The sequence below is a fragment of the Schistocerca nitens genome, chromosome 1 (assembly GCF_023898315.1).
Source record: "Schistocerca nitens isolate TAMUIC-IGC-003100 chromosome 1, iqSchNite1.1, whole genome shotgun sequence".
Taxonomy (NCBI): Eukaryota; Metazoa; Arthropoda; class Insecta; order Orthoptera; family Acrididae; genus Schistocerca; species Schistocerca nitens.
Window position 1 is genome coordinate 1,183,158,269 of NC_064614.1, and position 24,515 is coordinate 1,183,182,783.

At 38.9% G+C, this 24,515-nt stretch overlaps 1 protein-coding gene across 1 annotated transcript in view; it reads right to left on the reverse strand.

The window, feature by feature from the left end:
- Positions 1–24,515, reverse strand: part of LOC126233298 (KAT8 regulatory NSL complex subunit 1) — a 283,178-nt gene that overhangs the window by 33,391 nt on the left and 225,272 nt on the right. The window contains exons 5-9 of the mRNA XM_049942855.1: positions 10,586–10,801; positions 10,324–10,434; positions 8,936–9,095; positions 2,314–2,421; positions 781–871 (exon numbers count right to left, since the gene is read on the reverse strand). Of these exons, the coding sequence (XP_049798812.1) occupies positions 781–871; positions 2,314–2,421; positions 8,936–9,095; positions 10,324–10,434; positions 10,586–10,801 (686 nt within the window). The remainder of the gene's footprint in view (positions 1–780; positions 872–2,313; positions 2,422–8,935; positions 9,096–10,323; positions 10,435–10,585; positions 10,802–24,515) is intronic.

Consider the following 24,515-nt stretch of genomic DNA (forward strand, 5'->3'; position numbering starts at 1 on the left):
GTCTGGAACATGAAGAATAAGAATAAGAAGAATGTAATCCTTAGTTTTACAGAAACCAATTGACCTGAAACACATCTGACTGTGTAGTTCAATTATACGTGTGAATTTAATAACAAGATGTATGTCAAAACTGCAATAAAAATTATTTGCAATAAAAGAATTAAGTTTTATATACAATTTTCAATTCATTTTATTTCAACAGTGGTACAGCTCCATTACCTCCACTTTTCTGCCTATAATGCTGCTGAAATTAATGATCCAAACAAATAGAAAGAAAAGTTCATCTCTAGCAACAAGCCATATACTTGAATATTTCTGTTATCTCAATTGCAGATTTTTCAGCACTAATTTAACTTTAAGACTGTATCTCAAAATGAACAAAAATGGACTTGTACCACTATTCAAAGAAGACCTTCAAATGTTCTTATACAATAATGGACACTTAAGCCAACACAAACAAGGAAATATGTAACAATTACTCAAGCCAATGCAGCATATGAGAAACTAAAAAAATGGAAAAAAAACCTGCTTAGTGTATATTACAATGAAGTTTCTTTCAACATCAAACTCCGATAATGAATAAGGAAAAAGAAATGGTTTGCAGAATATGCGGCGAACAAGAGGCACAGACACCAATAAGAGAAGGTGCTTCGTAAGCAAAAGCAAAAACAATAGTAATTGAATGAAAGTTCAGATTACTTCCACCTTCTTCTGTTGTGTGTACATCTAATTCAACTATGTCACGTAATGGAAAGTGTTCTTTGTTTGTCTGATACTTACATCACTTTCATGACTAGACCTTCTGATAACACCATTATTCCTCAAACTTAACCTCGATCTCCCCACAAAATTATTTTCAATCAGCCTCCACCTGAAATGAACAGAATACATTATCTGAAACATACTACTTACACTAAAATAAAATGTACATTAACAACTTAATGTGAAAGTTCACACAGAAGTACAGAGTATTAATACAAAATTTGAGGGAGGGAGAGGGGGCAGGAAGGGGACACAAGAGATGAGGATGAATGGTGGAAGGGGATGGGGGAGAAAGTGGAGCAGGGTGTGAGGGAAGAGAAAGGGGGGCACAGGGGCTGAGGGAAGAGAAAGGGGGGCACAGGGGCTGAGGGAAGAGAAAGGGGGGCAGGGGCTGAGGGAAGAGAAAGGGGGGCAGGGGCTGAGGGAAGAGAAAGGGGGGCAGGGGCTGAGGGCAGAGAAAGGGGGGCAGGGGCTGAGGGCAGAGAAAGGGGGGCAGGGGCTGAGGGAAGAGAAAGGGGGGCAGGGGCTGAGGGAAGAGAAAGGGGGGCAGGGGCTGAGGGAAGAGAAAGGGGGGCAGGGGCTGAGGGAAGAGAAAGGGGGGCAGGGGCTGAGGGCAGAGAAAGGGGGGCAGGGGCTGAGAAAGGGGGGGCAGGGGCTGAGGGAAGAGAAAGGGGGGCAGGGGCTGAGGGAAGAGAAAGGGGGGCAGGGGCTGAGGGAAGAGAAAGGGGGGCAGGGGCTGAGGGAAGAGAAAGGGGGGCAGGGGCTGAGGGAAGAGAAAGGGGGGCAGGGGCTGAGGGAAGAGAAAGGGGGGCAGGGGCTGAGGGAAGAGAAAGGGGGGGCAGGGGGTGTGAAATTGGGGGAGGTGGTGTGAAATAGGGGGAGGGGGTTAGAAATGGGGTGGGAAGACAGGGGGAGGGGTGTAGGGGCAGGCAGGGAGGGGTGTAGGGGTCAGGGTGGAAAGACAGGGGGATGGGGGAAAGACGGGGAGGGAGGGAGGGGGAAGACGGGGAGGGAGGTAGGGGAAGACGGGGAGGGAGGGGGAGGGGGAAGACGGGGAGGGAGGGGGAGGGGGAAGACGGGGAGGGAGGGGGGAGGGGGAAGACGGGGAGGGAGGGGGGAGGGGGAAGACGGGGAGGGAGGGGGGAGGGGGAAGACGGGGAGGGAGGGGGGAGGGGGAAGACGGGGAGGGAGGGGGGAGGGGGAAGACGGGGAGGGAGGGGGGAGGGGGAAGACGGGGAGGGAGGGGGGAGGGGGAAGACGGGGAGGGAGGGGGAGGGGGGAGGGGGAAGACGGGGGGGAGGGGGAAGACGGGGAGGGAGAAGGAGGGGGAGCGCTAATATGGGGAGGGTGACTGGGAAGGCTGATAAGGTGAATAAAAACTGTTACTCACCTCCACTTTAAAGACCTGTAAATTAAATAGTAGTTACAGCTGAAACCCTTATCTTCTAAAACAATAGTTTCAAAATTAAGAAGGCATAGTACTTTACATCACTATAACACCATCTATAGACAGAAATATATCCACAAACATCTATTAACGTAAACACTTACTTGGGCGTGGGTATTTCCTTATACTGCAGTTTCTCAAGGCGTGCAGCAGAAGCAATACTGTATGGTATTACAATATTGTCAATATCATATGAGTTCTCTCTTTTACGCCTGCAAAAAAGAAATTATAGTTTGTGAATGGCAATGCTCCTTGACTCAAAGAGTGTTTAGTGCTGTCGTCAACTGACTTCTGTATACTGTATCACATTTATAAATGTTTATATGTGCATGTAATGAACAGTGCAAGCAAGAATGTTTACTGATATCTTTTGGTATTTCAGTGCAGTTTCAATTTTCATTAGTATGATAAATGTTAAATAGTCATTTCAGATCACTTTTAGTGGAGCTGTATTCTAGCATTATTATTATTATTATTATTGACACTAGAGAAAAAGTTTCCTGACAAATGACCTGATCTCTTTAAACTATTTAATTTACCTACCACAGAATAAGACAACCCTAAAAATAAGAGAACCTACTTTTTGAAGATGTTCTTTGAGTAAATTATATTTTTAATGTATTCTAATCAAAATTGCAAAATGTTTCATTGATATAAAGTATCTGCCTAAGAACGTTAAAAAAAGTTTTGCATCATCATCATCATCATCATCATATAATAATCATTTCTTTCTATGCTTACTATCTAAGCCAGTCATCAATGGTATTAATATTTTTACCACCACCACCACCATACCACCACATTGGAAGATACTTTCAGCTAACCAATGAGCAGTGGACAAAAGAGGCAGTGATTTCCTATATCTAAGCAGCAATAAGCTTTATAATCTTTTCTGTCACAAATATTTGGCTGTTTTCTCTGAGTATATCATGATTTCCAAGGTGATGGTGAGGGTGTAACTACATAGAACACATGAAATTGCTGCCAAGTGAAACGAGCACAATGAAATTTATGATCTTGGTTGTCGCAAACAGTTCGCTGTTTCTTCCAAATATGTTGGAATGTCTTAAGTTGTAGTTATGGTGGGACCTGAGAACACAGCTGTTTTTACAAATAGATAGTGGATTTCACATCTGAACTGACATGAGAATGTGACATCATCTTCCTTTGTCTCTCGCTACCAAACATGCTTTCTGCCCATTGCTCTCTCACTGGCTGCATAGAACTAGCAGCCTACATACCCCTCCTTTCGTTCCTGTCATACCTCACAGCAAGCATTGAAAACAGTACTGCACAAAACACGCTAGCATGCCAGGGGACCCTACCTAGACTGTTACAGTCTCCTGCAGCAATGTATACTATTGTTGAGTATTTGTCCACTTTTTAAGTCAATCCAATTCCAACTACTAATGGAAAGTCGGCTAACTTGGAAAAAGATTTAGTTGCAATCTCACTTTAATTGCTGCTGTGAAAATAAGTTTTCTTTTTTGCTAATGTATAGCATATTTTGGAAAAATCTGACGACACATTTTGCTAAACAGAGCCAATTAACGAATGTTATTACTTATGTGTGAACTTTCTTCAATCAATTCATAAAAACCATTAACAATATTTCACTGTTGAAAAAGAAAGTGTATAAGCCATATAAGGAGGTTTGTACAGATTCTAACTTCCTTACCGCAGTGCCTTGGAGTTAGCACCATCTTAGTTGAATTAGACGTTCCCCATGATTGCACCAATGGGAGGAGTACGAATGCTAGAGTCAGCAATTTTCTGACAACACAGCCTTTCCCCATGCTTCAAAACAAATCTTAATATGAACTCAATTGCCAAAGCTTTATCCGTAAATTTAAGATGACTCCTACAGTAATCTACTACAGGACATAAATAAACCTTAAAGTGTTGCCTCAGCAGTAGCCGTTTAGTCTAAGAACTTAAGATGATGCTGTATTTTTCAAATGACAAATTTGGGAAAAGACCTTGACTTATAACTGGGCTAATACAGTAGTAACATATTATCAATGGAAGATTTTCTGAATGGCTGAAATAAGATGAAACTGAACCCCTGTTTAAGAAAGAGGTAAACAAATACCACAGAATTTCCAACCAATTTCCAACCAATTTCACTTTTGCTAACATTTTAAAAATTTTTAGAATACACAAATCAGCTCCATAATTACCTAACTACAAATAATACATTCTCAAAATTACAGTTCAGGTTTCTAAAGGATTACAATACTGAGAAGGTTACTTACACACACAAGCTACTGGAATCTTTTGTTATCTCTCAAAGGTTATTAGATTGTCAAACCACAATGTCCTTTTAAATAACTAGAATGCCGAATTACAAGAGTTAATACAAGGCAGGGACATAGTAAAATTTGTGAAATCTCAGCGAATACGATGGCTAGGACACTTGGAGAGAATGGCAGAGGATAGAATTCCAAAGAAAATGATGAAAGGTATGATCCATTCAGTTAGGCGAAAAGGGAGACCTAGAAGAAGATGGATCGATGAGGTAATAATGGATATCAGCAATATGGGAGTCTGGGGGTGGAAAAGAGCAGCAAATAACCGAGAAGTGTGGAGGAAGATTGTTGAAGAAGCCAAGGCTCACCAAGGGCTGTAGAGCTACTGAAGAAGAAGATTACAGTGTAAAAGGAAATGCTGCTGAACAACTTAAATCTTATCTCCTTGACAGGAAACAAAGTGTATCAATAGTGTCTTAAGCTAGCAGATATTTTCCATATAGGACTTAAGCCATTTCTTTGTCATTAAAATTTGTAAAAATTTACACTCTACGCAATTCAAAACCTTTAAGAGATTCCCCCCAGTATATTCCTAAAACATGACAACAAACAAATAGAAGAGGGTGATAATATTACATTTTTGTGATTACAACATGTTAATGAACTGAATGAGAGCACACCATACAACCGCTGAAGTGTTTAATTTGCAATGCGGATGACATCATACAATGGTGACAAAAATAAAAAAAGCTAACGTACTTCACTTATTTTTACTCCACAAAGACATAAGGGATCATTTTTTGTAACTTATCAAGTCACGCTAAAGTTTTCCTAGTTCAAAATTTTGTAATATGAACAGGTGGTGGTTCAAACTCTAGAAACTTGTTACGGGAATTGGGAATACTAACAACTGTTCTCCAATATACATTGAAGAGCCAAACAAATTGATACACCTGCCTAATATTGTGTAAGGCCCCCACGAGCATGCAGAAGTGCCGCAATAAGTGACATGGACTCGACTAATGTCTGAAGTAGTGCTAGAGTGAACTGACTCTATGAATCCTGCATGGTTGTTCATAAATCCAAAAAAGTACGAGGGGGTAGAGATCTCTTTTGAACAGCACGTTGCCAGGCATCTCAGTAACTTGCCAGCAGACATGAGAAGTGTAATTACTAGTAAAGTTCTGTTTAAGAGGAGTATTTATTAGTGACCAACACCTACTAGATAGACGAATTCCTTAGTAGAATAGAATGATGTGTTTATATTAATATATAATAAAGTATTAAGTAAAATTTGACTTCTGTACATCTTCAGTACAGTAATTAAATCAATGTAACTAAGTGTTGTAAACTGATCTCTCTTGTGATGGGGTGGGTATAATGGCCCAAGAATTATTATACTTATCTCAAGTGTACAGATTTTCTGACAAGTTCATTATTATCTTTTAAATGAAAATTTGGTTAAGTTATTTTGACTTCTTCCACACCCAAGACTAGCCTTTCACTCGGGATCTGTGAAGATATATTAGCACATTTTTTCTTTGTAAATATGTATTAGGTATTCTTGTTTTGATTAGTTCTGTATCCTGTAAGATTTCCTCATTACAGATCTATGGAACGTAAGGTACTACTTCTTCTTCTTCCTCCTCCTCCTCCTCCTCCTAAAAAGTTTCTGCATATGTAGGTCCATTCGCAGAGGCTCTTCGAAGCTTCTGTTTCTCCCACAGTCTCTCGTTCAGCATTTCCTCCCACTGACACCCTCTTTGGCTGTTCACATCGTCCTTCACATAGCCTTTCGATCTTGTTCGTGGTTTTCCAATTGGCCTCCTTCCAGATTATGTCCATTCTAGAGATCTTCTTGGAAGTCTTTCTTGTCCCGTTCTTTTAACACAGCCAAACCATTTAACCCCATTTCTGTCCATTGTTTCTTTTAGGAGACTGATCTGAAAAGTGTTTCACATTAATTCATTCCTTACCCCGTCCCTTCTCATCTTACCTTGACCAGGTCCATCATTCTTATACATATGTGAAAACTGGCATTTATGTCTAATACACAATAATAAAATTTTTAACCATTTTTCATCCCCTCCAAAATTTCATCCTTGATGTTTGCTTTCTTTCCTAACTTACTCCCCAGATTTTTGAAAGCATCTACTACTTTAATAGTATTTCCATTCCAACTTACATTTCCTGTCGATTTTGATTATCTCCCTTCTTCTAAAGCTTTATTTCCATGCTAGCATCTTAAATCATTCTCCGCCAGGTATGTAGTTGTTCTTCCAATTTCTGCTAGTGTTCTTCCCAAATCATCAAATTTTCCAGTCAAACCTCTCTGTCTGTCCTAAAGCATTCTAATTTTTTACCATCTATAGTATCACAATTCAGGCATTGTTATACAGGTTTCCGATTCTGAGTTGCATCCCTCTTGACAGTTCCAGTCTATTCAAACCTTGCTGTATCGATCCCATTCTAACAATGTTAATAAGCCTTTTTTTATACCTACAAATGCAACTACGATATCTTTTCCAAATTGCCTTGCTTTCCTACTACCTGTCTATCTGTAAATATGGCATCTATAGTTGATCTTCCACATTGAAATCTTTTTTGTTGTTCTTTTAATTACGGCTCTATGTTTTTATGATTTTCACTGTCTTCTCAAAAATCTTCATGCAGTGGCACAGTAATGCCATCCCCTACAGTTCTCCAGAGCACCTTGTAACCCTTCTTAAATATAAGTACAATAATTACCTTTGTCCAATCAACAATAATATTTCAATTTATCCATACTATCCTCATTCTATACAACCACTGAATTCCAATAGGTCCTGAAGATTTGAGCATTCCTATTTTGATGTCACCTATTCCATGAGCTTCGCTATTTTTCATTTCTAATAAGGCTTTTTCTATGTACATCATCTGAAGATCATGCCTTTCTATTTCATCTATGATGGTGCTATTTCTTTTGCCTCCCTCTTATTTCAATACACGTATATGTTTCATGCTGTCCTTCATATAGATTTTGGAAGTATTCTCCCACCACAGGTTTACCTTCCTTGTTGTACAATATCTTCTTGTCATACTTAAACTTCTCTTACGTTTCTTTTGAGACTTTCCCCCAAGATAGTTCCTTAGCCAATCTTACGTCTTTCCTTGCTACTCAGCTGTTTCTATTTGTCACTATTATGTTCTGTTTCTGAACCATTCACTCCATGTGGTGGTGGTGGTCTTCACAGCTTCTGCAATTCTGATATTCCACCAAGAAATTTCTTGGTGCCTGACTCTTTCTGATGTGCTTCGCATGTTTCTGTCTTCCACTCTTTGAACCTCCTCGATTCTTTCTCTACACCCTTCCTCTCATCTTTGGGAAGCTCTGTTTTAATTTTTTGGATTTCTCCATCTTTTAGTTACCAGCACTTTATTTTTGCCTCTTGCATCTGTTTCAAATTCCAACTGTGTATGGTAAATTTGTGTGTATCTCTTTTCTTATATCATCCATTAGCAATTGTCCATTTCTTTCTCAGACATGTGTCTAGTAATAAATCACCACCTGTGATGATCTCTGTGGCTTCCTATCACTGTTTCATGTCATCATCTATCATTCCCCACTCTGGCATTAAACTATCCCACAACCACAGTACTGTTTGATGTTACAGCATCTTCCAGTTTAGAGGTAAACTTTTTATTTCTCGTCTATTACTCATCATGTTTGTGGGGCATAAACCTGAACTACATCAAGAATATTTCTTGGCACCATTGTCTTAAGTTTAAATATTCTATTGCTTACATTTTCCACATTAAATACCTCATTTGCCAGTTCTTTAACTATTATTATTGTGACACAATTTCTTTTCCCGACTGCCACATCTTTTACCCCTTTTCCAGCACCTTCATACCATTTTCCTTCTTTCTTACTTTAATTAGTCCCATTATCAGAAGGTACTTCTTTGCCGAAATACATTTGATATACTGTATCCTTCCACCCTTCTCTAAGGATACAACACATAGTCCTAATTCCTACACACTTCTTTGGAAGAAAACATCTTTCATCGGGGCTATATTGGCTGTCATACCTGACAGATCTGCTCAAAGGCTTCTGCTCACTTCTGGTATTGATATTGATCCAAGAATCATTTTATTATTGAAAGTAAATTGATTATGCATTACTGGATTCTTTGACCTCTCGTAGTGTCACCATAGCCACATTAGCTGTCATTTATAAGTGTTCCTGTAGGGCCTTCATAGCTAAAGTAACTGTCTGAAGGTACACTTAGTCGCCACTGTATTTCAACCCCACAGGCAATCCCCGCACCAAAGCACCTACAAACCACTTTCATTTAAATGTTGTATGGGAAATTACTACAAGAAACATTATAGAAGATAATGCAAGCCCATGGAAACAAGAGTGGGCACTCAAAAGGAATAAGGCTATTGTATAGGATCCCCAAGAAGAGAGTATGTTTGCAGCTGAGGCAGTTACCTTGATGACTCTCCAGATACTTTGCAAGAACCTTGTGAAGTCAGCCTTTCCAAGGAACAAGATGCTGGGCCAGGGGATGGCACTGGAGAAGCATGTTTACTGACAGAGGCACCTGAATCAGGGACATCGTCATCTCCATCCTCGTACCCATGGTATGATGCTGAAATGACACATTTATTGTGAGCAATTTCATACTCTTAAGTAGTCAAATTAAATAGTACTAATTCAACATCTCCCTGATTAGAACATACATGGCTTATGAATTATTCACAAATAATTTTGTACCTTCCGTTGTGTATTTTAGCACTCACTTCCATTACATCTGCAATGATGAGAAAGTGCCCACCTTACCAGTTTCTCTCTAAAACTGACTGCAGATGCCTTAAAATCTGAAATCAATTGTTTTTATGGGAAAAAGGGAAAAACTGGAGATTCATCTCCATCTGATTAAAGCCAAACTAGAAACAAAACAACAGTGCACACGGTGTCACTTTCATCACGGAAGACACTGGGAAAAATCTTTAACCTAGAATCAACTTGTTCAAAAATTAACATACTGCACCCCACAGCATCACAAAGAACTCCTTATTTGATAGTAAGACAATGTAAGACTAGCGTTTACTCTGACCATCTTCAATATAGAAAACCTAAGTTGGTACTCAAAACAAGGGGCATAATGACACTTTGGATGATATTACACTTATTCATCCCTGGTAGCACATTCCTGATGGAAGTCCTGATATCACTTACCTCATACCAATGATTATGCAATGATGATCAGAAGTTTGGTATCTCCAAATTAACTTTCTAGACCATCAGACAGTTTGCAACACTACATCAGAACTGACAATTTGTACCATACGCAGGTTGAGTTTCCAAAGCACTTTAAATGAGCTCTATGCTCGTTTCGGAGTATCTCCTTCGCTATTCAATGACCATTTGTTTGAGTCCACAGCTACTTTCATCAATACAACTGCTACCCATAGTATATTTTGCTGTAGACACCATGAACACACTTACTCTCAATACAACTAACACAGAGTATTTGATACCGTTTTTCCTGTTATGAGCTCCACAATAGTATAGAGTAGTTTAATTTTGCCTCATCTAGGTATAGTGAATTGCTTGGTTAAATCTATTACAGGTTACTTATAGAATTCCAAATTAACTTACTTCATAACAACATCAAACTACAATAAGCACAAATTTATTAAGACTTTTTATTTTACGAAAATTATTTGTTCCAGAACATATATCTATCTATGAATTTAATATATGTACATAATTACACACATACTGATACTACAAGGAAGTTATATTTTATTTTAGAGTAAACAAATTAACCCTGACACAGAATCATAAAAATTACAATAAGTTTATATACATACAATTTCCTGACTTAGGTCCATCTCTCCTCCTCCTTTTTATCCTCTGCAGTGTATGGTTATTGTTGTCTGTGTTTTTTTGTTTACGACTCTTTGTCAATTTTTTCTTGATTTCTGCAAAAACCAAAGTATTTTTATTCTTAGACTATAATCACAAATAATATAGAAATAAAGCTGAAAAACCCTGATAATTTCATTTAACATAATACATTCCTATATTATTTCAAACAACACAGAGTCACAGCCACTCAAAATTAACACTCACTTGCTGTCAAGGTATTTGTCATGGTTTTCTTCAGCCTGCTTGTATACTTTCTCCTTGGTTCAACTTGATGTTTTTTGTTTCTTCGTTCTACAACTGTATCTCTGTCAAACTTCGGAAGACCAGCAGCTCTCATGGATTTTAAACTGCTTCGTAATGTCTTCTGCTGCCATTCAGTGGTTTTCATGATACCTTCATAATAGATGCTCTCTTTAACATCTGTAAAGAATAAAAATAGAGGGGTGATACTTTCAGAACATAAGATTTAACCAAAATTCAGCTACACTGGAAAGCTATTTTGTGATCCCAAGACATTACAAAAAAGCTTTTGACTTGTTAACTTGGTGTATATCCGAAGTTAAGCAGTGCATAATGCGTAGCCAACTAAGCAACAGGATGCAGAGATGAACTCTCCAATAAAGAATGAGCAGCACTGAGAAATCTTTGGGAGGAAAAGGAAACTTTAATTCTGCCAACCAACAATGCTATGGTCCTAAGTCTTGAGTAGACTACAATCAAAAGAATTCCAATCTTTTGAATGACATTGTCTACAGATGTATAGATTTGATCCTACGAATAATACCGAGAAGAATATCGTGACTCTTCTCAATGTGTCTGGCTTGCCACACATCATTACAGGCATTAGAACACGAGCAGCTGTGCCGCCAAGATTATAGCTCTTCCTAACGTACACAAGGAAAGCGTTCCTCCAAGACCCAAAGGTGCCAATATTGGTCTACCTACATAGCAGCTGGAAAAATACCTGAAACAACACCTCAGCGAATATGTGAGAAGTGTGAGCACCACATCTGAAACTCTGAACACCAAATCAGTCAACAGCGGCTCCAGGATATGGATATTATAGTCAGTTTTAATGTAGTCTACCTCTTTATGACAGTTGTGTTTCTACAGTAAAGTATGAGGATTGCTTCATTGACCTTTTCAGCACACACTGATCATCATCATCTCTATTCAAAGGAAAATAATATGAACAAACTGATGGCGTGATTATGGGTAGTCCATTATCACCTCTCGTGGCAAATCTGTAACGCATCAGTCACTTTGAACCCAAGCACAATGGCCTCTACCTCCACATGTCGAGCCATCACACTTCTATTACAAAGAAATTTTGTGAGAAAGACGCTCGAGCACAGACCTCCGACCACTCTCAGACAAGGACAGCCTTGCCAAAGAGCAGCAGCACATGTGAAGAGTGTTCTGAAGGACTGGATGCCCAGAGTGTCAAATGGAGCACGAGTTGGAGTCAAAATAAAGACTGCCTGATAAAGAGGCTGAGGGTAAGTTTGAAACAGAGAAAGAAGATAAGAATTGCTTATCTACCTTACACTGGTCAAATAACTGGAAAGATCAGGAGACTCCTGTGCTGCCGCCAAAAAAGAGGGAACGTCTTCTCTGCAATGTTAAAAGACAACCTAGGTCTTTGAAAGCCAGGTGTGTATCACTTTCCGTCAAAATGTAGCACGTCTTGTGTGGGACCGGATTATTACAGCAGTCTAGGAAAGATGCGAGGAACATTAGTGACACCCCGATGAAAACCACCCACACCAATCAGCTATCATCTAGCACAGTATCATGGAGCAAATGCCTAGTTTATGGGACCGTTATTAAGAAATCTAAGGTATAATCCGTAGCACTTCAGGCAGGGCGGTTACCTTCATAGTCTCTGATGTTATTGAATTTAGCATACATTAAAATTCAGGAATAAGTAAGAAACACGTAGTTTTCTGTCCCCCCCCCCCCCACACACACACAAAAAAGAAAAAAAAATCCCGCCCCGACATACAGGCCTCCAATGATGAAACAGCAAACGCCATTTTTAAGATGCGAATTTCGGAAATTTTTTTAAAATGCTGTATCTCTGTAACAGTTCTGTATACTTTGTTAGAGCTTCTTAATTGAAAAATAATTGTTTTATGATTACAATGGTATCCTCCGTTTGGACATACCTGTCAAAGTTCTTTTACTGTCACCTATCAGAATTTTTTTTTTTTTTTTGATTAGTACCATGTAAATTCTCATTCTCATTCTCTGTAAAGGAGAGCTTCCACTTTTAAGTTGGATGGGTTTTATTTTAACAAATAATTTTTTTTCAACTTGTCTTCACTGAAGTTGTTTCTTACCAATTTCTTTGTTACAATGTTTTTTCTATTGTCTTTGTTGCAGTTATTTCTTATCATTTTCTTTGTTGCAGTTATTTCTTATCATTTTCTTTGTTGCAGTTATTTATTTTCACTTTCATTGTTGCAGATATTTCTTACACTCTGTAGTAGTTTGTCAGTTTCTTTGTCATTGCAGGTTTCTGTATTGTAGTTGTTCAATGCTTATTTGTTTACTGAAGAGGCTCCTAAGAAATCTGTGACCATCCAGTGAGTTCTGTGAAAAGGACTGAAATGTCTTCTGACTGGGGCCACAGGAGAGAGACGTATGCTGACTATTTGCATATCCATAAAAGAGTGATATTTAAAAAATCACCACAGACTTTGTTCAGGTTGGGAACAAGTGTTCTCATTTTAAGACTCTGTTTCGAAGTGCAGATGTTTCCAGTGACGACTTTGTGTGTTCCAAATATTTTGACAGAATAACAATGACAGTATCTGAAAAAGATGAAGCCACCCATGGTGCAGATGCTGCGGATTTTGCATCAATAGAGGAAGAATTAAATATCCTGAATCAGTCAACTACAGAGTTAAGTGTTAGTCCTGTTAAGAAACAGTAGAGCAGAGAGCTTACTAAAGCAATGGATGAATACATTACAGCAAAACTGACCACACTCTTCGAAGTAGAAATTCCATCTTCAGAAGAAAATGAACGAAAGCACTGTTGCACCCCTTGCCAGGAATTTTTCACAAATATCAATTCAGCTGTTGAATATTGTGCATCCTACAGTGAAAAGGTGCAAGTTAACCATGTAGTTAACTATTATTCCAGAGACGTTCTTAAAGAAAACAATTTTGAACCACTTTCCATCAGTATCAAAGTACATGGTAGAGAAATCAAGAAATGAGGGGTCTGTAAAAGGCATCTTTGGAAGACCAGATCCCTATTATAGCCATCCTGTAGAAACAGCTGAAGTTCAAATAGTGCACTCATTTTATCTGGAAGATAAATGGGACTGTTTTCACCAGAGTGTCAACAAAAAAGACACTATAACTGTAACAATTAGAAGTCAAAAAGATGTGGAAGTGAACACGTACATGACTCGCAGTATTAAAGAAACTTCTGCAATTTACAAGAGCAACTATACAACTTCACATATTGGAAGATCAAAATTTTATGCACTACGACCTAAGTGAGTAGTTCCACACCCACCTAGAGATGTCTGATTGTGTGTGTACTGTGCGAATTTTGAACTCTGTATGGTAACTTTGAAGAACTTACTGGAGGATGTGATATACAACACCTTGGTTGGGCGTGTGAAGTCATTAGTAGTCTGTGATGTAAAGCAAGATACCTGTTTGTTTCAAGAATGTGGTGACTGTCCTGGAAAGGGAGGACTGTCTAATTTACAGACACTTGGCCTGGAAGACGTAGCAAATAACTCTGCAGAAATTACATATATGACATGGAAAGAAAATAAACTAATTAAGAAAACTGTTGCCTCTGACAGTTTCATTGATGAACTTGGTAAATGGTCAGTGAAAGCAGTAACACACCAGCATCTGAAGAAATTGCAACAACAACATAGCGCAGCAGTGAAAGGGTTTTTGGAACCATTTAAAATGCTTGAAAAAATGCGTCTCTTACTCACATTTCAAAACTAAAACTATGTTAAATAAGGCTAAGTTTTGAGTTTTATGAGCCTGTTATGTGGTAATAAAACAGGTATTATGTATGACAAAAATTTCAATTGTTGATAAAACCTGCTCAACCTAAAAGTGGAATCTCTCTTTTTTCAGGAAATGTAGAACTACGAGGGCGGTTCAGAAAGTAACCTCCGATTGGTCTCAGTGCGGGTTGTGGGGGGAGTAGCGACGCCATCTGTGCGTTCACGCACTCAACAGGTCAGTCGGCATCAAGCCGTGGTCAAGTGAACGTCGTACCTGCGCTAGTTTAGTTTTTGTGGCAGTTTGAAATGTGTGCTGCAATAGAAAACCCCGCCAAATGTGAAGTGTGTGCTGTCATAAGGTTTTTTACAGCCAAAGGATATTCTGCAGCAGCTATTCATCGTGAGCTTTGTGCCGTGTACGGACCAAGAGTTATGAGTGAAGGAGTTGTCCGTGAATGGGTACGTTTATTTAAAAGTGGACGAGAAAACGTTCATGATGAAGAGAGGAGTGGTAGACCATCATTGGTGACTGACGAACTCGTTCACACAGTTGATGCAAAAGTTCGTGAAAATCGACGTTTCTCAATGTCGGAGTTGTCTACTGGTTTTCCACAGATTTCTAAGACACTCTTGTATGAGATAGTGACAGCAAGATTGGGTTACCGTAAGTTCTGTGCACGATGGGTGCCCAAAATTCTTACCGACCACCACAAAACTCAAAGAATGGCCCCTGCATTAGACTTTCTGTCACGTTATGAGGACGAAGGAGAACCATTGTTAAACAGAATCGTGACCGGTGACGAAACCTGGATTAAGTACGTGAACCCTGAGACAAAAGAACAATCAAAGATGTGGGCACATTCAAATTCGCCTACCAAACCAAGAAAAGCCTCGCAAGATTTTTCTGCCAGAAAACTGATGGCAACGGTGTTTTGGGATGCCAAAGGGGTGTTGTTGGTTGAATTCATGGAACGTGGTACGACCATTAATCAAGACGTGTACTGTGAAACAATAAAAAAGTTACGACGGGCTATACAGAACAAACGCCGTGGTATGCTGACTTCCGGTATCGTTTTTTTGCACGATAACGCCCGTCCTCACTCTGCTCGCAGAACAACGGCCTTCTTGAGTCCTTCAAGTGGGACGTTATCAACCATCCACCTTACAGCCCAGACCTGGCGCCAAGTGATTATCACCTCTTCATGCATTTGAAGAAATGGCTCGGGTCACAGCGGTTTGATGACGACGAAGAGCTCAAAGATGCGGTCACAGGCTGGCTCCAGGCACAAGCGGGTGATTTTTATGCAGAAGGAATTTCAAAGCTTGTGAAGAGATACGATAAGTGCCTCAATCGCTATGGAGACTATGTAGAAAAATAGTGCAAAGATGTAGTTGTAAGATGTATATATTAAAATATTTTTATTTAACTTGGTGTATTTTTTTAAATCAATCGGAGGTTACTTTCTGAACGGCCCTCGTATATGGTCCTAATAAAAATAAATTAAAAAATAAAATATTTATTGATTGGCATTTTTGGGAAAAAATTCATAAATTATATTAAAAAAAATGTTCAGAACACTATAGTAAAAGAACTTGGGCAGAAAAGTCCAAAAGGAGGCTTTCTTTGTAATCATAAAGCAATATTTTTCAAATAAAAGAAACCCCCAACGAAATATCTAGAACTGTTCCATAGGTACAGCACTTTAAATTTTTTTTTAAAAATTCGCATCTTCAAAATGGTATGTGCAGTATCATCTTTGGAGGGCTGTATCTCTGAGCAGAAATTTTTCTGGAGAGGAAAAAAAGTATTCCTTACTTAGACCTTAATTTTAACACATGCTAAATTCAATAACGTCCGAGACTATGAAGGTAAGATTTTTTCCTAGCCTGCCTGAATTGATATGGACTATGCCCTAAGGAAATAAAGATGTCTGGGAATCTGATGAACAGGGACGGAGGTTGTAATTTAAATAATGCTTGCTGTCCAGCAATCAATTTATGAAGATCTCATTGGGCATCACATTCACATGAACTGGGAAACAATGAGAATGTAAGTGTGGATTCTGAAAACAAAGCAGCATCACAGGACATAGCAGGTGAACTCTTAAGTCTTAATCAGCTATAAATTGTGGTGTGATACCAAAAACAGTTTGTATCTGGTTAGAGTCCATGCATAGAGTAAACATAACAGCACAAATCTCAGCATCTGAAGAAGATAACAGAGTTGATCATTGAAATATCGTGCAAAGAGAATAAAATAAAAACTGTTTGTTGCTGCAAATAAAACGAGAATCAATATTTCGACATTTTTACAAAAAAATTCATGTATTTTAGTAAGCCCAATAATTCTTTCGGTAGGATGTCTCACAGCAATAAAGACAACTATAATACTGCTGACAGACCCATTTCAGTGGTCACCAAGATATTTAAGTAATCAAAAAATTTTTGCTAGACCATTTCCCTGTCATACTTCTCGTATGGACTCATTCAGCAAAATATGTATGATACTTTTTGAAGAGTTTACAAAATGGAAGAGAGGTACTGGCAGAATTTAAATTGGGAAGGTATCACAAAAAAGTCTCATAAAAACACTACATCCCCATTAAACCAAAATCAATAATTTTGACTGCAAAATAAAAATTAATAGATTCTTGAATTTTTCTTAAGCAAAATTGTTCAAAACACAAAATGTCTCTGTGGTTGGTGCAAAATGGACAAGTCCACAGACTATAAAAATCTGAGTACCAGCTATGCCTTTAGTGTGCAATTTTTCCTATGTATCCCACTTTTATTTTACATTCAAGGCCATTAATAACTTTTCACATTCAAATTATGGATCATTACAAAACTTCAATTTGTATTATTTTTGTAAAATGTTTATTTGTGGACTTATCACATTACTCCTCAAATACTCTTGTCTTTCAGAATGATCCAATACAAAAAATGAAACAACTCTGCCACAAATTAATGCTACAGCTGGTGTATTTTATACACACACACACACACACACACACACACACACACACACACACACAAATGTGTGTGTGTGTGTGTGTGTGTGTGTGTGTGTGTGTGTGCGCGCGCGCGCGCTGCTGGCGTGAGTGTATACCTGTCCTTTTCCCCCCCCTAAGGTAAGTCTTTCCGCTCCCGGGATTGGAATGACTCCTTACCCTCTCCCTTAAAACCCACATCCTTTCGTCTTTCCCTCTCCTTCCCTCTTTCCTGATGAAGCAACCGTTGGTTGCAAAAGCTTGAATTTTGTGTGTATGTTTGTGTTTGTTTGTGTGTCTGTTAACCTGCCAGCGCTTTCGTTTGGTGAGTCACATCATCTTTGTTTTTAGATACAAACTACAGCGTGCACACATTTTAATTCAACATATAAACATCACTACAGATATGTGATATAGGTTAATACATTTTCTATATGCCTGCCATCATTGGCGATGATATGGCACAGATGAATAGCATAATTCTGCGAGACCTGCTGAAGTGTCGGAACATCGATGCTGTTGTTGATCTCAATGCCGGTTTTCAGCTTAACTGTGGTTTTGGAGTTATTGCTGTACACCTTCCCACAAAATGGAGTCGCATTTGTTCAGATCTGGAGAATATGGTAGCCAACGAGGCCCATGCCAGTGGCCTCTGGGTACCCCAGAGCCAGAAAGCAGTTCCCAAAGTGCTCCTCCAGGATGTCAAACACACTCCTGCTTCGACGGGGTCAAGCTCCATCTTGCATAAACCACATCTTGTTGAAATCAGAGTAATTTTGGTTAATGGGGATGAAATCATTCAAAACCTTCATGTAGCGTTCGATAGTCACCATGTCATAAAGGAATATTGCACCGATTATTCCACGACTGGACACTGCACACCACAGAGTCACCCGCTGAGGGTGAAGAGACTTCCTGATCATGAAATGTGGATTCTCAGTTCCCCCTAACGCGCCTCTTTTGCTTATTGACAAACCCATCCAATTGAAACAGGCTTTGCCGCTAAAACCCAATTGAATAAATTGTAGTAATTCCTGTCATGCCCCGCAGCCAGTTGTGCAGTTTGAATGTCCTAACACAAACCGTTCAGAAGTTACAATGATTTTGTTTCATATAGTTCAATAATTGTCACACTGTACATTTACATGAAGCAGTGTGCCAAAACGTGGTATATTTTAGAGAAGTCCATTATTATACTTCATTACCTGCTAACAATAGTTCATATTTCTAATTTTAGGGTCAATCAATACTTCACACAGGAGGAATTAGTGTGAACACTTTTAGAGGCACTTGCAGAAGATCAACAACTGTGGAGATATTGATAATTTGTTCTCCGACAGAGAGGATAAGGTAATATTACCAAGAGATCATAATAGTAACTCAGAAGTTAAGTGTGATGGAAGATTACCTTCCTTCCATTCCCAACAAACCAGCAAATATATGGCATCAAAATATTTGCTTTATGTGATGCCAAGTCATTCTTCATCGGTTTTTCATATGTTTACTGCGACTAACTGAGCCAATAAAATACACGAATGCAAATGTGGCAATAAACAAATGTATACCAGCTGTCTGCTGTCTCTCTCCCCCTACTGCAAAACAAAATTACTTGTGTAGGAACCCTAAGAACGAACACAAAAGAAATCCCATCTGAGATTTTGCCAACGAGAATATAGAAACCAGTCTGGCAGTTTTTGGATCCAGAAAGACATTAGAATGGAATTGCATGTACTTAAACATAACAAATCTGTTTTACTCATTCCCACAACATACAATAAAGGAACAGTAGATGAGGCCACTAAGAAATCGCACATTGTATTAGATTATATTACGACAAAAAAGGGGGGTTGATACCGTTGACCAAATGTGCAGGAAATGTTCAACAACACGAATGACAAGAAGATGGCCAATGGTTATGTGGTACACACTGTTGAGCTTGGCCATTACCAACGCACAGGTGTTGTTTCAGACAAATAAAAAGAACAAGAAATATCAACATTGCATTTTTCTAAAAAACTTTTTTTCTCAACACATGAAACCATGCCTTGTTGAAAGATCTGCAATACCAAATTTATCAACTGTTGTTAGCATGTATCCATGCCATTACAAAGAAGAGAAGCACATATAGGAGCAACAAATGAAGGAAAACGGTTTATGTGGAAGGGCAAAGGATACCTCCAGAACAATAAGGCATGGCTCCTATAATGATTTTGTTTGCATAAATCATTCTCAAACAACAGTTCTCGCCGAAAAATGCAGAGTGTGTTAACCTGAGCTTGAAGACAATGTGTGTGTAAATTATTCCATTATTTGTAATCACCATATGACATAATGTGCATGCCCGCTATACAGTTCATTTAGCGAGCCACTTGTTGCGATAGAAATGGTTTATCGGTTTATACAAATAACTTTTACAAAATCTGGATGTTGCAATAAGTCAAAATAACAGCCAATAATTCAACTCATGGATAATCTTTAGGCACTACTTTTAATGGAAATGATTTGGAAACAAAGCAATTTGATGACAGTATTTGATAGCAGATTTTTTAACATTTCAGAACACTGCCCCCCCCCCCCCTCCAGACACCAAAAGTATGTAATGTGGAACTGACCACTAGATGTCACGAGAAGTGGATCTGCCAGTATATAAGGATGCGAGGAGTATTTTGTAGTCTGTAGAGAAGCAATAAATGCAGAATTATGCAGTCAGCTGATCCTAGTGGCTTTGAATGTGGACTAGTCATTGGGTCTCACCTAAGTAACAGATTTATCAGGGACATTTCAGTCCCCCTAAAACCACCCAAATCAACTGTTAGTGACATGACTGAACTGGAAACATGAAAGAAAAACCACAGCTAAACCAATAGCAGTCAGACCTCATGTAGTGAAGGACAGCGACCACTACGCATTGTAGACTGTGGTTGTACAAAATAAGCAGAAGGAACTACAAACAAGTTCCGAAGTGCTACCAGCAGCCAGCAGAGTCCAGCTAGCACTGTCACTGTGTGCAGGATGTTATAAAAGAATCTTTCAGATGGTCAACTTCATTTTGTTTTTTCATCTGGGATCCACCTTCGAACTTCTTTGGCCATATATTATAATCCATTTGTTCGAAATAGTCACACTATATAAGTTTTTCATTCCTATAGCTTCCACAATACTCCCATCAATGTCCATAAATTTTTCTGTTTTCTTCATTACTTATGTAATCTAACCTTTAGATTCCAACACAGTCTCCAGGAATATTTTTTTGTGAATAGCAGTTACCTTTTTCCTCATTCTTATTCCCCAAACTTCTGACCCATATATCTATATGCTTTCTGCTCGTTTTGTATACGGCCTTTTTAGTTTTATTTATACACATATTACTACACAGAATGGGTTTAACTGTGAAATTACAGGTTTCCCAGCCTTATCTCACTTTTAATATACGTATGTTACTCCTAGGTGTTACGCGATGAAAAAATTTTGTATCAAATTCACAGTATTTAAATCGTGCTGTTGGTCACTACCCAGTAGCATATACTTTGTTCTCTCTGCGTTTATTTTCAAACTCATTTAAACAGCTTCCTTAGTATGTGGATAGTCGTCACTATCTCAGCAACCATCACTTGGTCATCAGTGAAAAGGGAAGAGTAAGTTTTATCACCTCCCCTTGAAATTTTACTTTCCCAAGTCTTTAATCTTTCGTTTTCATGAATTTTACGATAAATTTTACAAGTCAGAAGAATCTGTGAACTACCTTGCCGAAGGCATTTGATAATTTTTAATTTCTTCGAGTTGTGCAATACCCAACTAGACGACAAAAGTATTGCGCAACATTAGAAAATTACCGGTTCGTGTAAAGAAGAACGTGACGGTAAGGAGGCAATTTGGTTGGTTGGTGTTTTGTGCAGTAGTCAACAATTGCCCACTCAGTCGTTTTGAGGGAGCTGTGCCGGCATATGGTGAGTCAGATGTGCGTGGGAGGCGCGCGCTTTGACCGGGACGGCTGGAGTGCTGCGCTGGCGCAGGCTTATCGACGCGACGAAACGCGGCCGCACACTGCGCGACTTTTATGGATCTCCAAACGTGATTATGTACCTGCCATGTGACTCACCAGTTCCTCTAACCGAGCATGCTCAATGCGCTCTCTCATATGGCACATTTTCTAGCGTTACTGGTAAAATCCCGTTAGCACATATTTGAATTAAACGAAAAGCGCGCGCAAAACTTTTTCCACTGTGCACAGTGCTTACTGTTATGCAGGCATACAACTGTCTTCATTTATATTTAAGCAACATTTCGTAATTTCAGGTTGAATATACAGTGTCTCAACATAAACTACGAGCCATTTCTACTTTTCACAACATGCGGTGATTCATCAAAACCAAATAATTTTCAGCATACTGATTCAAAAATGATATCCCAGATAGCACTACTAGATCGAGCTCCAGGGGGCCACTTTCACACAGTCCTCCACTTAACGCCAAAATTTGACAATTTGTCTTCAACTAATAAACAACACACTTGGCGATATCAAAACAACGCTTTCAACACAAAGATACCGATACTAAAAAGTTTTAATAGTGCTATTTATGATGAACAGTTGTGTGGCGATCAAAGAATTTTCAATTGACATCTAATGTATACGAGTCTCGTACTTCTTTACTAGTAAACAATGTAATGAATCTGCACAAATCAGCTTGACAACAAACTTCATCTATTATGGACAGTGAATAGAGTGGATTATGCTAATTGTATGTTCCAACGATAATATTGCAGATGACCCGCAATTTGCCACTCACAATTTGATCTAAAACGTCGGTAACGTCTCTGTAACTGATAGCAAACACGATTAAGAGAGTTCCACTTCTATGCTCTTTGGGAAAAATCTCTCTCCGTTCGACGCATCCCACTGGCACACCAATATAGTCGGCAACATTCTACCTATAATGCCAACTCTTTAAAACTACAGAGGAAAATAAAGTTCTTTGTCTATGAATTTCGATAGCACGCACTATTTATGCATTGAAAAAAGGATTTAACTCCAAAGTTCGAACTTTCTCATTTAAACATTGTTTACTTTCCAGGCTGGCAAGATAATATGAAACCCCGTGAGGTGTCCTCCGGCTATCTATGGTTGAACAGCCAAATAACCTGTCGTGGGTAAGCCCGATACCAGACACAGATTTATTAGAAGAACGAGCAAAAGATACTGCTTTCAAAATCCTTGTTCGATCAATTTGAGTATGTCAGGGGCCCTTACAAAGTAGAATTAACGAAGATACAAATTCAAACAAAACCTGTGGGATTTTTGACTGGATAGTTTCGCCAGAGAGTGGGCGCCACTGATAAATTAACAAATTGAATTTGAGATGCTAAAAATAAATAAATTGTGAAACGTGAAGAACCTTACTCACAAAATTTGGGAGAGCCGATGTTACAAAACTACTTCCTCCAAACTAAATCTCGCGTAGTTAACTACGAACATAGAATGAAAAATTGGGGATTGTGGAGAGGGTATCACAGTCTTTATTCCAGAATCCATCCGCGATTGAAATTTGGAATCTGAGGGGGAGAGGAATATGTGTCTTATACAAGGTCTGTTATACAAGAAGAGATGAAGACAGCGTGCGCATTTAACACAACGTCGTCGTTCCTGTACAACGGTGCTAAAAATCACCTGACATCTGAAATTTGATGATTTGTGCAAGATGGTCTAAATGCTCACACACACAGTTGCTTAGCCATGTTGTGAAAATCAACATATGCGCTGATAAACTGGTGGTCCCATGACTTTGTGCGAATGGGAATCTTCAGAAATTTGCCGTTCGGTGGTCCGCTAAGTTACGGTTCAAAACAAATTCGCACATCTGAAATCTGCTGGCTAGTGCTACAGCTTAAATGGGTGTTACAGAAGGAATGGTCAGTATTCAGGGATATGAGAGGACCGCCCATTCAAACCAAAAGAGATCTAGATCCAAAATACATACGTCAATTGCTACGAGCACTTGGTTAGTAGAAGAGGTGTTTTTTCACAGTACAGAAGAATTCTTTCTTGTTTTAGTCTGTACCTCCCAAAATATGTAAAGCAAAGACCTTGCAGTAGAAGAGATTTGTTTCACAGTATCATAATAGAAAACACACTATTTACTTGAACGGACTGTAGTAAGTATCGAATTCTCATCATAAGAATAAACCTCATGTAAACAAACACAAACGCTAGTCAGAAGCCGTAGCACACGTACAGTGGTGTTGTTACGCTCGTGGAAGTAGGTCCCTACTTACGTATTAGATATCGTATTACTAAGTTACGTTAAATGAAACTAAAATATTCAAATATATTAACAATCATCAAAGTTTTTCTTAATCACGCTTTGGCTACATACTTTTTATTTCACAGATCGCGTACAGTCACAGCCTCTGCAGCGTTGTGCTATGACTGTCGCGCTGTTAATGCGCAGTATCTAAATGGCTGGGGCTGCTTCTGTTCCGTAGTGAAACACGCGCGTGGAAATGGTTAAAGAGAGACGAGAAATAGGCTTTCTTAACGTTTTTCATAAATTTACGAAGATAATCGGCTTTGCAGTTTTCCCATTGTTGTATATAATGAAGTTGAGCAATAAACTAACGTTGAACATGTGGTGTAGTTGATAGACGGTGAACTACATATAGTTTTTCGTGTGTTGGTTCAAATCTCCCCAGTATCACTTTTTTCTCGTTCAATTTTAATGATTCTCTGTGTGACTTGCGTTAAGTGCTGTACCATCAAAGAGTACAACAGGCGTTTTGTTCAGTTGTTCTGTCACGCCCTTCAGTTTAATAAAAACCATCTAATAGTTTTTGACTACGTGTTATTTTATCGTAAGAAACTAAATTACATCAGGTAATTGGACCAGGTTTGTTTTAAATAAATGGAATCTGCGATAATTACCTGACCCCAAGTGTACTCTCACGAAAAATTAAGCCGAGATGGCAGCTGAAGCGGAAAAATACCGTATTCCTTTATTCGACGGAACAAATTTCAACAACTGAAAATTCAGAGTGGAAATTCTCCTCGAGGAAGTGGAACTATTACCATTTGTGCAAGCGAATTATCTCACAAAGGTGGAATTTTGTCGACGGAGAGGAGAATACGCAGCGTGCCGCAAAGGAAACACGATTGGCTGAAATG